Source organism: Corapipo altera, unplaced genomic scaffold (genome assembly GCF_003945725.1).
Source record: "Corapipo altera isolate COAL_440 unplaced genomic scaffold, ASM394572v1 44b, whole genome shotgun sequence".
Taxonomy (NCBI): Eukaryota; Metazoa; Chordata; class Aves; order Passeriformes; family Pipridae; genus Corapipo; species Corapipo altera.
In genome coordinates, this window is record NW_020884932.1 from 3,558,936 (window position 1) to 3,573,145 (window position 14,210).

Here is a 14,210-nt window from a genome sequence, read left to right on the forward strand (position 1 = left end):
CGGCGGCCGCCGGGCTGCTCGGGGCGGCGGCGGCGGCTGCGGCGAAGCTGGCGCTGGGGCCGGGCGGGGAGGCAGCCGGCGGCCCGGTAAGGAAGGAGGGAGGCGGGGCGGGTGCCGTGGGTTCCCGTGCAGCCGCCCCGCAGGACGGCTCTGGGCGTCACAGCTGCGCTGGCGGGAGCGCGGCAGTTCTTCCTCCTGCGCTGCCAGGGGCTGCCCTGGATTTCTAGGGAAAGCGGGGCGGTCTCGGAGAGCGGAGCGCTGAGTCACCTCTTGGGGGAGCCCAGCCTTGGAGGGCTGACTAATACACGGTGTCGACATAAACGAGGAGCAGGGAAAGGGAAGCGAGGCCGCTGAGATGTAAAGACAACAAGCGTGGTACGGGAATGCCCCAGATCAAACCCAGCCCTGCATTTGCAGTGGTTCTACGTCAGTGTTACTTTAGAAGCAGGATGTCAGTACTCTTTATTATTAAACGCTTGTTCTTAGTGCGCTGTTTTGCTAATAACATTACTTTTCTCCGTCTTATTCTCTCTCAGCTCAGTCCTTACCGGAGCAGACAGGCGGAGCCCTCGATTTCTGCTGTGCTGCTCAGCCGATCCTTGTGTGTTCGTTGGTCGTGATCTTTATCGCGGTTGAGTTTTTCAAACCCCCTTGAGCTTGAGGTTACGTGGCACTGCTGTCCTTTGACCCCAGTGGCAGTGTCCTTACCTGCAGGAGTGAACTCTGACACAGGCACAGCAGAGGTGGGGAGGTACACGAGGTTGCGTGTGAGTGGGGAAATGCTGAGGTAGACAGCGTACGCGTCTCCTAAAAACACATCGGGGAGATTAATTTCTGTATAGGTTGTTACTCATATGGCAAATGTACATTTGGGTTTGAAACTAGAGCTGAAAAAAATCCAGCCTTGCACCAGGAAGAAAAGAAAATCGATCCGTGTGATTATTAGAGAGGGTTAAAAAGGCAAAAACCTAGCACCTGCCAGTCCTTTTGATCTTTTCTGATGGATCAGAAAGGGTGGCAGAAAGGAAAATAAAAAAATTTAAATCCTTATACTCTTTCCAACCCCTCCACCCCCCCCAAAAAAAAATCCCGAACTTGTGCTCTGCACTGACAGAATACCAGAGCATGGAATTACTACAAATGTTGACAGCATCTTTTCGGAGTATTTTTCTATGATGAAATTTCTAAAAAATATTGCGGTTTTTTTTAGGGTGGCAGGTTGGTGCTTTTTTTTTTTTAAAGTGTTACGACAAAATGTCATGTCATTGACAAGAATTGTTGCCAGCAGATCAAGGGTAAGGATCCTTTGCCTCTACTCAGCCCTAATGATGCCACACCTGGAGTTTTGGGTCCAGTTCTGAGCTCTCCAGTGCAAAAAAATAGTTAGAGATACTGGAAAGAGTCCAGCAAAGTGCCATGAAGATGATGGAGACATCAGAGCATCTCTTTTATGAGGAGAGGCTGAGAGAGCTGGGACTGTTCATCCTGGAGAAGAGAAGGCTCAGGGGGGATCTCATCAATGTGTATAAATACCTGCAGGGAGGGAGGGTGCACAGAGGATGGAGCCAGGCTCTTTCCAGTGGTGCTCAGTGACAGGCCTAGAGGTGATGGGCACACCCTGAAACACAAGCAGTTTGCTCTGGACATCTAGAAACACTTTTTCACTGTGAGGGTGACCAGGCACTGGCACAGGTTGCCCAAGGATGGAGTCTCCATCCTTGGAGATATTCAGACACTGTCTGGACATGGACATGGACAGCCTGCTCTAAGAATGATGAGGTTGGACCAGATAAACTCCAGAGGTCCCTTTCAGCCTCAGCCATGCTGTGATTCTGTGACTGTTTCTTTTTTCTGGGTAAATTGGTTCCTTCAGTTTTCAAGTCCATTCTAGGTGACAATTAAATTAATCAGTTTAGCTGTAAAACTAGCCAGGTTTTATGTAGATACCGTAATCTTCCTAGTTGCTTAAATTGTGGAGGACTATAGACACTTAAGAGTTTCAGAGGCTCCCTTTGAATCCTACATGCTTGCTGCAAAGTCATTTCTGCAGAGCAGCCACAAGGCAAAAGAGATTGGAGGAGTTTTATGTTTAAGGAAGAGCTACAGAAGTCTCAAAGTATAATAGCAGCCGTCAGTTGTGCAGCATGGAACATGCCAGCAAATATTAAAAGTGTATTGATGCTCTTAAGAGCTTATGATGTAGGGTAGCAGGATACTCAACAACAGCACAAAGAGGGATTTCCTGGCCAGAAGGATGTGTTGGGATGGCCAAGCATGAGAGTGACTTGACCAGGAGGGGTCATTTCACTTAAACAAAAGTTTTACTTTGCTTTCTCCGCTCCCCTGTCAGTCTTCATCTAAAATTACTTCTGCCACTTGAGGAGTAATTCTGGATTATCTGAAATGTACACTGAAATTAATCTATGCTTAGAAAAGCAATCAGAACAGTAATCCTTGACTCACTGGGGTGGCTCAGCTGAGTCTTTAGCTGGGGAGGAATTTATATCTCCCTCCTTCCTTGTGAGGAAGGAAACACGTGGGGATGTTCCTATCTCTCTGTCTGCATGCCATTGGGATGACCACTCCACTGCCTGAGCTGCAGAGGGACTTGACCTTTCTCTGATAAACCTTCCTTCTGGGCATGCGCCACCTGCAGAGCATACTGCAGCTGATTTCCCTGGCTCTGCAAGAGAAGAAGATCAGAATAAAAACCTTTGAGTTCAAGATCACTTTTGAACATAGCATAGTTGCTGTGATGGTGGGAGCCAGCTTTGTTTCACCACTGATAGTCTCACAGACTAATTGCAGTCAGACAAGACCTGTGGAGGTCTCTAGTCCAACCCCTGGACTATGGAAATATACTGAATTTAGGTGAAACACAGAGAATTGTTTTGCCCTCTCATCTCTTTACTCCCAGATCTGCCTACCCACTAGAGGTGTGTGAATGTACATAACTGCCCCTAGGAAGGTAAAACTGTCTGGTAATAGAGGCAGAGGATGAAATTGGGAGGCAAACCTCATCCCATGGAGAGCCATAACATGGCAGAAGTTTTCATCCTCAGAGGAGTGGTAGTATCTGGGAATGGTTGTCCCTCTTATCTCTCCCTACAGGGTTGGCCAGGGTGGATAGGAAAGCAAGGGCTTCACTGGTGGGAGTGATATTGGATTTCAACTGTTGCCCTTATCAAGTTGGAGACCTTTGCCACAGGTGGGGCAAAGTGAGACCACACACCTGCACTGTCGCTTGCTGGAATGGGGTTAGCCTCGGAGAGCTTGCACCAGCCATCGAGCAGAGATTTGCTTTGCAGTCTTTTCCTTTTGACTTTGTACTTGCAACATCACTTGCTTCAGAAATCCCTGTCTGCTTGCAGTATATAAATTTTTTCTTTTGAGTAGGAGCAGAACACAGTGGCCCCCATTGATTTGAGCAGCTGGTAGGGGGCTGCAGTGCAGCCATTCCCATGGGGCAGGTACCACCTCTTAGCTGTGTTTTTTGGTGACTTCACACCTACATTTCTGTCTTCTTCAAGACGACTCCCACCATGGACTGAAAGGTGATGGGCTGTGAAGCCATGATTGCTACGGGCTTAGACAAAGATTTGCTTTCCTTTGCCCTTATGTGTTCCCTGAGCGTTTGTGAGAGTCGTGTTCTGCCTGTGATCTCCCTTGGTGTCTTCACATCAACTACATGGTATCCAGGGGCTGGGAGATGGCCTCAGTAGCTTAAACTAGGAGGGGGCAAGGGAGACTGAATGGTGAGGACTTTTTAGGCACAACTGTGCCCTTTTTTCAGACTGAAGCTGTTACATGTCTGGTGAGATTGTCTAAGGAGGGAGGTCTTTCTTGAGGACCTAATTGGCCTTGACAGCCCTTGAATTCAGAGGTGGTTTTGTTGCTGCTAAATGCTGGAGTAGAGACCTCTCAGTAAATCTGCTCTCCAGTGAGTGTGCAAGATAAGGCATGAAGCCCCTCAGCTCTCTCTTTCATCACAGAGATCTCTGCTCTGCCCTCACTGCAGCAGTAATGCAGACCAGGGAGCTGGTGAGGACCAGTGCTTTGGGACCATTGGGGTCTCAGTCCAAATTCACAACAGTTAGGTCCTGGACCCCACACAGTGCCGGCATTTACATCTTTAGTATTTGTCCCTGTCAGTTCTGAATTTCACCATTTTCTATACATCTGTATATGTATAGTGATGAGTAAAGGGCATATCTCTGCATTCTGTGCCAGCACATCATGAGCTGGAGAGTGTTCTGAAATTTGGCTTCTGGCATAGCAGCTGCTGCACGTTGTCCTAGCGCTTCCTAGCCTATAGTCTGAGGCTGAACTCACAGCAGGACACACTGGGCTCACGCTCTGTCTAGGGCTGTTTCCTCATTTCCATTTCCTTCCGTGAGTTATATATTCACCTTCATTTTATAGCAGCTGTAATTCAGCTTCAAAAGCCCATGCCGTTGGCTTTGGCTCCAAAGTGCCCATGAATTAGTGAGGTGAAAATACACAGGCTTTTCATTGTTGTCTTACAGCTGCCAGTGCTGCTTCGCGTCAGCTGTGTTGGCTTGGTGTTTGCGTGCAATGCGGTGATGTGGACAGTCTTTGCAAAAGCCTTGCGACTCTCTTCCTCCTCGGCTGCTGCCTCTGTGACAACAACAGCCTCCAACTTCATCTCTTCGGTGAGTAGATCCCTTCCCCAGGCGATGAAGCCTGAGGGGCACAGCGATGTGAGAATGGTCATGCTGGCTGCCACTGGTCTTAGCTCACCTCCCAGCAGAACCAGCATCAGTGACCACAAAGGGAGGGTTACAGGCAGACATGAAATGATTGCATCAGGCCCCAGCTGCTTTGATAGTTGTTCATGGCAGAAGCGGTGGAACTTTTCTGGATGGTGCAGGGGGAGCACAGCTGCCCAGCATGGTGCCTTGCAGCAGCTGTACAGCTGAACTTTAATAACTGCCAGTGAGAGCCAGAGCCAGAAGCTTTGCTTTGCTTTGTTTTGCCTTTCCTTTGCAACACCTCGCCTGTGACAAGCCAGAGTCACCCTAGCTGGGTGTGAAGATGCACCACCGCTAGTGACAGCAAGAGGATCTTTGACCTGCAGGTTTTTTCTGCTTGCTTTTCGCTCTTGGCAGCACCTTGTTTCTGTGCTCCAACTGGCAGACAGCTCATGGTGGTGTCCAATAATCGACTGGAGTTGCCCAGTCAACAAGAGATTTGGCTCCTGAGAAGTGATGGGAAGGCAGCAAAGCACACATGCATCTATCAGAGTCCTGCTTTGGGATCACAGTATAGCTGCGCTTCCAGGCTGGATGGTAGAGTCAGTCATTTCCAGCATCACCCACAGCAGCCGTTTCTCTTGGTCACCCCAGCATGAGTTTCCTCAAGCGGGTTTTTTCCCAGGGCTGTCTCTCCCAGTAGAAGTCCTCACAGCTCTGGAAGTGCAGGAGGCTTTGGAGCAGCTCAGCCCAGCAAAGCTTTTTGTCTCTCTTTTCCTTCAGGCAGTCCTGGGCAAACTGCTCTTCGGGGAGACGTGGTCGCCTCTGTGGTGGGTCGGCCTCTCCACTACACTCTGTGGGCTCATGCTGCTGCACACAGCTGCGCCCCAGCTGGTGCAGGTCCCAGCAGAGAAGAAGGAGTGAGAGCTGCTGGAGGGGGCATGGTGCCATGCTGCCCCTCTCCAGCCAGTCTCATGATGGCGTCCCCAGTGCCCACCGACCTTTGAACACGTCGACCATGGACCTGCTAACCCCTGCTCATTTGCTGACCTGCTGACTTGCAAAGTCACCTTGATTGCATCTTTCCTGGCAGGTTGGCAGTGTTGTAGTGGCAGTGACAGCCTCGGAGGGAGCCGATCCACTCTGAGTCAGTATTGTGAAAATCAGGGCTGGAGGCTTATCAGCTGCTCCTCCTCTTCACACCCTGCAGCTGTGGAGCTTTCCCAGTTCAGGGAAGGCTGAAAGTAAACATGATGGCTGTGGAAGGTGCCTGTGCATTAGTACTTTTCCGTAAAAGGATCTATCCCAAAATTAGAATCAGAAGTAGATGCTGAAGGTAGCTGATATTTCTGTTCTGCTGTTCCTGACTTTCCTGTCTGTTGAAATGGCTCCATGCCTGCTGCTGCCTATAACGCCGTGGAGCCTTTCAGTAATTCCTTCAGCTCCCTCTATCATTCACATACACCTTTTAACTTGCAATTTGTATCTGACACCTTTAATATTCACTTACCCATTCCTGACATCTTACTCATTGTAAGGTTGCTGCTCTTTCCTTTAAACCCTTAACCAGGATGGGGTTTTGCTCACCATTCCTACTGTGTGTAGGTCAAACAGTAATTTTGGTACAATACAACAGGCAGCATGTGAAGAGTCAGCTGCTTTCACTAGGACTGTCCATGTTCAACACATCCCCCATCCCACTGAAGCTGACAATTCTTTAATGTTTGGTAAAATGAATTTTCTCAAGCAGTGTTTTTTTTACACCTCTGATGCTGATTCTCATTCATGCAGTGTGATCAACTACATGACTGGTATCCAGATATCTGCTAAATTTTGCATCAGTGATTACTCCATATTCAGGTGTCGACATGGTGAATGTGTCATGAATTATCATTTGTAAGATATCGGCCCACTTTTTTTTTTTCTTGGAAATTTTCTGTAGTTGGAATCCTAATTGAGAAATATAATGATGCCTGTAAATGTATGCATCATTCATACGTTTCAGGCATATCACTTGTTTCCTCTGGGCTTGCTAGGTTGTCTCTGTCTTCTTGTAACCACAGAAAGTGAGTCATAGTTGTGGCATGTGCAGAAAACCTAAGGACACATTTCTGTGAACCTCCATATCAGAACCTGTCAGGTCTATCATGACTGGCAGATCTGCTGTGTCAAGCAGGAGCATAAAATAGACTTGTGGATGGAAATGCCATTGGAGTTGGGTTCATGCTTTTTTCTTCTTTGTAACAGAAAGAAGGAAAGTCCCCAGAAGAGGTCAAGAGCTGTTTGCTCCAAGCCCCCTGCTTCAGGAGACCGTCCTTGCTCACCACATGTGGCAGCCATGTCCCAGGAGGGGCAATGCCTTTGCCTTTTACACTTGTGTGCTCCTAAGTCTTCTCCTCAAAGAGGGGAGAGGCATATGTGGTGGGGTAGAGGGCAAAGTGCTCTGAGTGCCTTTCCTTCTTAACAACATGGGTCTTCACCCTTGAGAAGCAGAGCTCTTTGGGTAGCAGCTGTGATAGAGTGGGACACATCCAGCCACCTGGGAAGCCGTGACTTGTCACAGTCCTCATAGGTCTGCAGACATGACAACTAGGAACTCTGCATTTCTAAGTACATCGGGTCTCCTTAGATATTCATACACGATGGAAAATTATTGAAGTCTGATAATAACCCTTATTATTAACTCCCAGCCAGCTGTAAGCCATGGCTGCCTTCATGCAAATGGCAGTAGAAGGACCAGACTCTCTGGTTAATTTGGCTGGAGCCCCATTTCTTAACAAGCCGTTTGGAAAGTTTTTTAACTGAAAACTGACATTTCTTTATTACCATCATTGTTGGAGATCAAGGTTTAGGAGATGTTTGCTCATGTGCAGAAGGTGTTGGCAGCACTTTACTTGGTGATCCTCGCTTTTAGGACAGATAAACGTAAACTAGGGCTGTTAATTCTGTCATAAATATTTGAAGGCAGGAGCAGAAGCGAGTTTTCCTCCAGTTCCCATGGGAAGAAAAGATTGCCGAACGGGGTGCGTTTTATGGCAGAATCTCCCTCCATTGTGTACACAGGGCTTGCCAGTGGGACCAGGGCTGCAAGGAAGGCTGCAATCACTGTGTGTCAAAGCGCTGTGCTTCCGGTAAACAATTCGTGTGTGATCATCCAAAATGCCTCTGGAAGTCACCTCAAAAAGGAACACCAGCATTTTCAAAATAAAACAGTGTCCAAAGCTCAGTGGCTGAAATTTATTATTTACAGATATTTTAAACCACACACATGAAAAAAGGTGATATGAGACTAGTGAGTGAGCTGGGTTTGACAAGTCAGTGGTTCAGATGTGGTGGACTTTTTAAGGTGGCTGAAGATTATGGGCAACTCTAAGACTTTGGTTTACCAGGACAGAAGGTGGGTTACCCTTGTGTGAGAACTACAGTAGTGTGCTTGCATGGAGTTTTTGCACACTTTGTGTTTTTAGAGGAGAATCTTGGGCACACGTTTCCACTCAAATTCCAGCAAAATACACTTCTATTTGCACATCTCACAAAAATACATTTTTGTTTGCAATGCTGTATACACAGCATTGGTGGATAGGGGCAAAGCAACTAACATTGTTTACCTGGGCACATGCAAAACATTACACACTGTTCTTTATGAATTGGGGAGACATGTATTTGATCCCAGGCACACCTGCAAGTTTGGCAGAGAAGTGATTAAGACCAGCCTGGTGGAGAAGGACTTGGGTTGATGAAAAACTCAGCATGAGCTGGCAGTGTACACTTACAGCCCAGAAAGCCAACCAGATCCTGGGCTGCTTCAAAAGCAGCATGGACGGCAGGGTGAGGGAGGTGACTTGCCCCCTCTACTCTGCTCTTGTGAGACCCCACCTGGAGTACTGCATCCAGCTCTGAGAACTCCACTGAGGGACATGGAACTGTTGGAGCAAGTCCAGGGGAGGGCCATGAAGTTGATATTAGGGCTGGAGCACCTCCCCTGTGAAGACAGGCTGAGAGAGTTGGGGCTGTTCAGCCTGGAGAAGACAAGGTTGTGTGGAGACCTCATAGCAACCTTCCAGTATCTGAAGGGGGCCTGCCGGGAAGCTGGAGAGGGACTCTTTGTGAGGAACTGTAGTGACAGGACAAGGAGTAATGAGTACAAATTGAAAGAGTGGAAATTTAGGTTAGATATACAGAAAAAAATATTTTCTGTGAACATGGTGAGGCACTGGAATAGGTTGCCCAGAGAAGTTGTGGATGCCCCATCCCTCGCAGTGTTCAAGGCCAGGTTGGATGGAGCTCTGAGCAACCTGGTCTAGTGGGAGATGTCTCTGCCCATGGCAGTGGGGATTGGAACTAGATGATCTTTAAGGTCCCTTCCAACCCAAACCATTCCATGATTCTCTGATCTCACAAGTGCTGGCTGTAATGAGTCTTTTTGCACCTTCCCCACATTCTTGAACACAAACCTAATTTTTCAGCATCTTGTTCATCATATCTTCCTCAGACAGGGCTATTATACCATGTCATTCTTTAAACAGTAGAAGAAGCAGGTGCATGGTTAACAGGAAGGCTAACAATGGCACTCATGAAGATTGAAGTAAGTGTTCTTGAATTAACAGTGGAAGTGTTTTAAAAATTTATTGTTTAAACAAAGTCCAAGAGTATTGTATTCTAAGGTAAATAATACTTTGTATACCTTTACAAGGAACAAAGCCGAATGAAATTAACATTTCAGTTGAACCTTAAAGCATAATTTGACTGATTAGATAAGGAAATATATATAAAAACTTTAAATTGTCCCTGATGTCATTGACAAGAATTCACTGAAACTTGGAGAGTTTGTACAACATCTCAGTCACAGCATATATTGAAATAACTTGAAGGATGGTATGTTTGCCTGGGTGATAAGTAGTAAAAGTAGATGCAATAAATAAGATATATTGTTCTACCGAGTGTGGTATAGTTAAAATTTCCAAGGAATTTGGTTCAGTACCCTCTGTTGACCCTTCAGAAACCTCAGATCAGATTGCAAGAGTGTCTCACACACACACGCACACATAATTCCACCATCTTGCAAGCAGTGGGGTGTTTTCAAAGAAGGAAATCCTGGTGATGCAACTCACTGGAAGAGTGGTGCTGTGGCTCTGACCACGTCTGGCACAGAAAAACTATGAAATTAGGAGTAAATGGGTACTAATCCTGCTGTGTTTCGGGTGTCAGATACTCTGCTTGCCTTCTACAGAAGAGCAGTAGCCAACCTTCATTTTGGGGATCTGACAGTTGCAGAGGGAAGTCGTGCAGGATGGGCACTCATTTACAGCAAGTGGTGTGGTGCTTGCAGCTCACTTGGTCTCGGAGAAAAGTCTGGGGTGAGCTCAGGTCAGTGGTAAAAGCTTTCCTGGGAGAACCAGGACTTTGCCCTTAAAAATTGAGTGTGTGGGGCATTGTACCACGTAACTTTTTAATGAAAAGGATTGAAGAAGATAACATTCCTGAAAATGAGTTACTGAGGAAGGAAAAAGTATTTTAGACTGTAAAGCAAAACCTTCTAGATTCAGGCAGTAGGTGGTTGTTAGGCTGGGTGTTTCAGTGCCCTTTCTAAGGCACTAGATACTTTAACATCAAAAAAAAAGGGTCAGTGACCTGCTTGTAAAATCTGAAATGGGGTCCTGGGCCATGGTCAGAGTGGAGGGGGAAGCTGTGAGGTTGGGCAGGGGAAGCCAGTCTCAGTGTTGCCCTGAGGACCCTGACATAGTCAATGGCTGTTTTTTCCAGTGCTGGACCCCCAAGTTTAAGAGGGTTATAGGAAAATGGTCTGGCTCAAGGATACCAAGATGGCAAGAGACTGCAAGGAGAGGCTGAGGGATGTGGGCAGGTTGGAGACAGCGAGGCTCAGGCTGATTCTATTAGCAGCTGACATGAGCTTGGAAAGGAGTTACAGGGGCAACATAGAAGTGGCCAGTACAAAAAGAGGCAGCAGCCACAGGTTCTGTCTTGGGACTTTTAAGATGGCCATCAGAGGAAAAAATGTCATTAGGATGTTACTTGCCCACAGAGGCAGTATGAAAACCCATGGAGGTTTTCAAGGCTCAGCTAGAGAAATACCTCAAGTGACCCAATCTAGTGTTGGTGACCATTGCATTTGGGCAGACGGTTGGATTGTCTGTGACCTAGGGACTGAGTTCATGATCAGCACCATCTATAATGGAAACTGGTTTGCCCTTCTGCCTCCATGCTTATCAGTTCCCATTAAATCCTGCTGTGCCTCCTTGAGGCATCATACAAACCTAGGTCACCAGAGGCTTGTTTTCTAACCACAGAAACCATAATGGACACTTGCATATGCATTCATAGCCTGAAAACAAGTTTATCAAAGGAGAAGGATCCCACTGTACTCAGCTCTGATAATGAAGGGCTTTGGGAATTTGAACCTTTGCTGGCGAGGGGACATCCAGGTGGGTGCAATGCAAGCAGTGGCTTCCAGGACAGGGCAATGCTGACCAGCTGCAGCACCCCAGCATGGGCTGGCTGAGGGGGGTGACAGGGAAACCTGGACCTTGTGGTACTCCATCCCACAGTCACCCATGTCCAGTAGCAGCACTTGGCATACACAGGACGGTGTTTGCCCCATGGAGCAGCGAACCAGACATGCAGTACACTTTCCCAGAAAATTTTTTGGTTCCTGACTGTTTAATAACCCTTTTAGATGTTTCAGTTTTTCCTTGAGGTTAAAGGAAAGGTGTCTGTGAGTGACTGTACTAATTGCCAATACTTCCTAAATAGTTCCCTTCACGCCCTTGAAGTCCTGAGGGATTGCTGGTTCTGGATTAAAGCCTGGGGAGCTCCTGGGTGTGGCTTCCCACTCCCGTTTTGCTTCAGGGAGATGATGCACACCCTGCTCAGCCCTGCACGGGTCTTGCACGACACAGAGGCTCCACTGCACCCTGTGGGGATAAATCCATGACAATGAAAATAAGTGAGAGGGAAGGGCTGGAAAGAGTGGTAGTAAGTTTTTGGAAGAGACAAATACATTTTGAACCTGTTGTTCAGTCTCACTTGGCTCAAAGGTCACTACAAGCTGTGGTTTCATCTTGCCAGTGGGAGTCAAGGCTGGGGCTTGGCCGTGTGAGCAGCTCGGGTCCACCCCTGGCATGAGCAGAGCATCTCCAGTTTTGCAGGGAGAGGTAGGGGTCGGACAGCTCCGCTTAGCACTGTGACCTGCAGTGTGCAATGTCTGAACACCAGGTAGGGCTTCGATTGAAATTGCTTTCAGTAAGTTAAGGCAACACTTAGGGAGAAATGAGCAGTGCCCCAGGGAAGGATGAGGCATTACAAATGCCACATTTTCCACTGCCAGTCGACTGTTTCCTTATCCAGAGAGGAGGTACTTTGGATGACTCGTTCCCTTCAAGACACTCCAGAGTTAGGCAACTCACAAGCATGATTCTACCAGGAACCAGCACTGCATGAAAGTGCTTCCTAGAAAACCCTAGTGGGCATGGAGCTACTCCAGCTGTCCACCAAGGTGAGAGCACTGTGACCTGCTGTGAAGGACAGCAACCCGCATGCTGTGACAAGGAATGGTTGCTTTTCAGGAAAAATAGCCACAGATTCCTGCCCTCAGTCAGTCCCACCATACCAAGGAGACACACGACAGCGTCATGTCCAAGGGTGGGCCAAACCTTTGCACATGCTATGCTTTGGGTCCGCTCCAGTACAGTGCATGAGCCAGATCTCCAGCACTGCATAGGATCAGCTCCTTCCTGCAAATCTTGGTCTATGAAGGTTCTCCCTTCCCACCACATGACAATTTTGGTCACAGTGCTGTCTGGTGGGAATGTGGCATGACATAATGTGATCCGTAGTCTGTAGACTGTGTACATCTAGATGTATATAGACATACACACCCACACAGACAGGTGGGAGAAGCTGTTACACCACCCCTGCAGAAAGAAATGTTACTCGAAGACACTGGCATGCAAGTTTCTGTTTTCTCACTTAGACATTTGCAACCAAACACATATCCTGTGGGTGGGAAGGTATTCTGTCAGTATTTTCCTTGTTCACTGGAGCTGCTTTTAATACATGGATAAACTAATTTATCCCTGGTTCAATATTTGTGCTGTTGATTTCCTTGCCCTTACCATTTATTTTTCACAGCTCTCTTTTACTTTATTTTTCCTCGTGCCTTTTCATATTGTTTGCTTTAGGTGTAGGCTGTGGCTATGTGTTCACACTGCAATCACTCAGTGTGGTCATACGTGCAAGCAGGTTCATGGGTCAGTGGCTGTAGGGTGGATACAGCCCTGGAGTAACTGCATCCACCCCGCTGGGCCCTTTCCAAACACACACTGTGGTTTATAGGATGGCATGGTGAGGGAGGTCCTTCTCCCTATCTCAGGTCTTTTGATGGAGTGGGACAAAGGTGTGAGTAGTGAGTTAGCAGGCTAGGGTTGTTCAGTGTGAAAAAGAGGCAGTGGTGGTTTATAACAGGGGCTGAGAAGACCACGAGTTGTGTGGAGAAAGTAAGCTGGGATAGCTGTCAATTGTCTCCTCTGACACAAGGATGGGGGCCACAAGGGAAGCCAGCAAGCAGCAACTTCAAAGCCAGAGGAGCTTCCTCTTCCTGCGGTGTGTCATTCAGCTGAGGAACTTCTGCCCGCAGGAAACACCAGAGGCTGACCAGGTCCTCAGGTTCAAAAAGGGAGCAATTCTATTCTTAAAAAAGCTGTTCTCTGGAAAAAGTGACATGATGGAGATATTTTTTTGTAATTTCTTGCAAAATTCTGAAGGTTTTTCTGAGAAGCAGAAGTACCTTATCCTGAGTCATTTTTGAGTAATACATAATGTCTCAGCACTGGAGCATACATGTATCAGTGGGAGGGAAGGACTGAAAGAGTGGTAGCAAGTGCGACGCAGTAGATGGTACTACCACTTTTTGAAAGAGACAAGTACATTTCAGTGTATTTCAGATATTTCAGTGTTTCCAGTGCAAAAGTTGAACCAGAGTTGAGGGTCAAGCAGCCATAGTACTGTAATTCCAAGTTCAACATCGTTGCTCCGTATATCTGGACTGATATTGCAGTTTTTCCTCTTGCATCTCAGCCAGGGAAGGGATCTTGAAAAATAACTGTTAAAAAAATATTTTAACATCACAGCATGTTGGCTTGCTCTTAAGGCAGCTCTGTATTTTTTCAGTGGCCTAAAACCCCAATTATCTGTCATGCCCCCAGGACTTCTCTTCAGGGCACAGAAGGCACTACACAAGAGAATTTTGCCTGAGTAGCCCTAAACCTACATTTGATATATGTGTAGTTATGGTCTCTGTTTGATCTCTGTCTTTACCTTCTTCAGGAGCAGAGTCCTTGGGTGGCGCTGGGTTGGGCACAGGGTGATATGGTTTTCATTCCTTCTGTAGGTAAATGCCCAAAGCTGGTCACCTATACCCTTAACTTTAGGTCCAGAAACCCTCTTCCAATGTTCAGTGAGAAGGAAGAAGTTGGACTTCGA

The 14,210-nt window shown here is 47.2% G+C and overlaps 1 protein-coding gene across 1 annotated transcript in view; it reads left to right on the top strand.

The window, feature by feature from the left end:
- Window positions 1-7,938, top strand: part of TMEM42 (transmembrane protein 42) — an 8,527-nt gene extending 589 nt beyond the window's left edge. Inside the window, exons 2-4 of the mRNA XM_027659465.1 lie at window positions 1-86; window positions 4,527-4,673; window positions 5,496-7,938. Coding sequence (XP_027515266.1) covers window positions 1-86; window positions 4,527-4,673; window positions 5,496-5,636 — 374 coding nt within the window. The 3' untranslated portion in view covers window positions 5,637-7,938. The remainder of the gene's footprint in view (window positions 87-4,526; window positions 4,674-5,495) is intronic.
- Window positions 7,939-14,210: the final 6,272 nt, after the last annotated feature.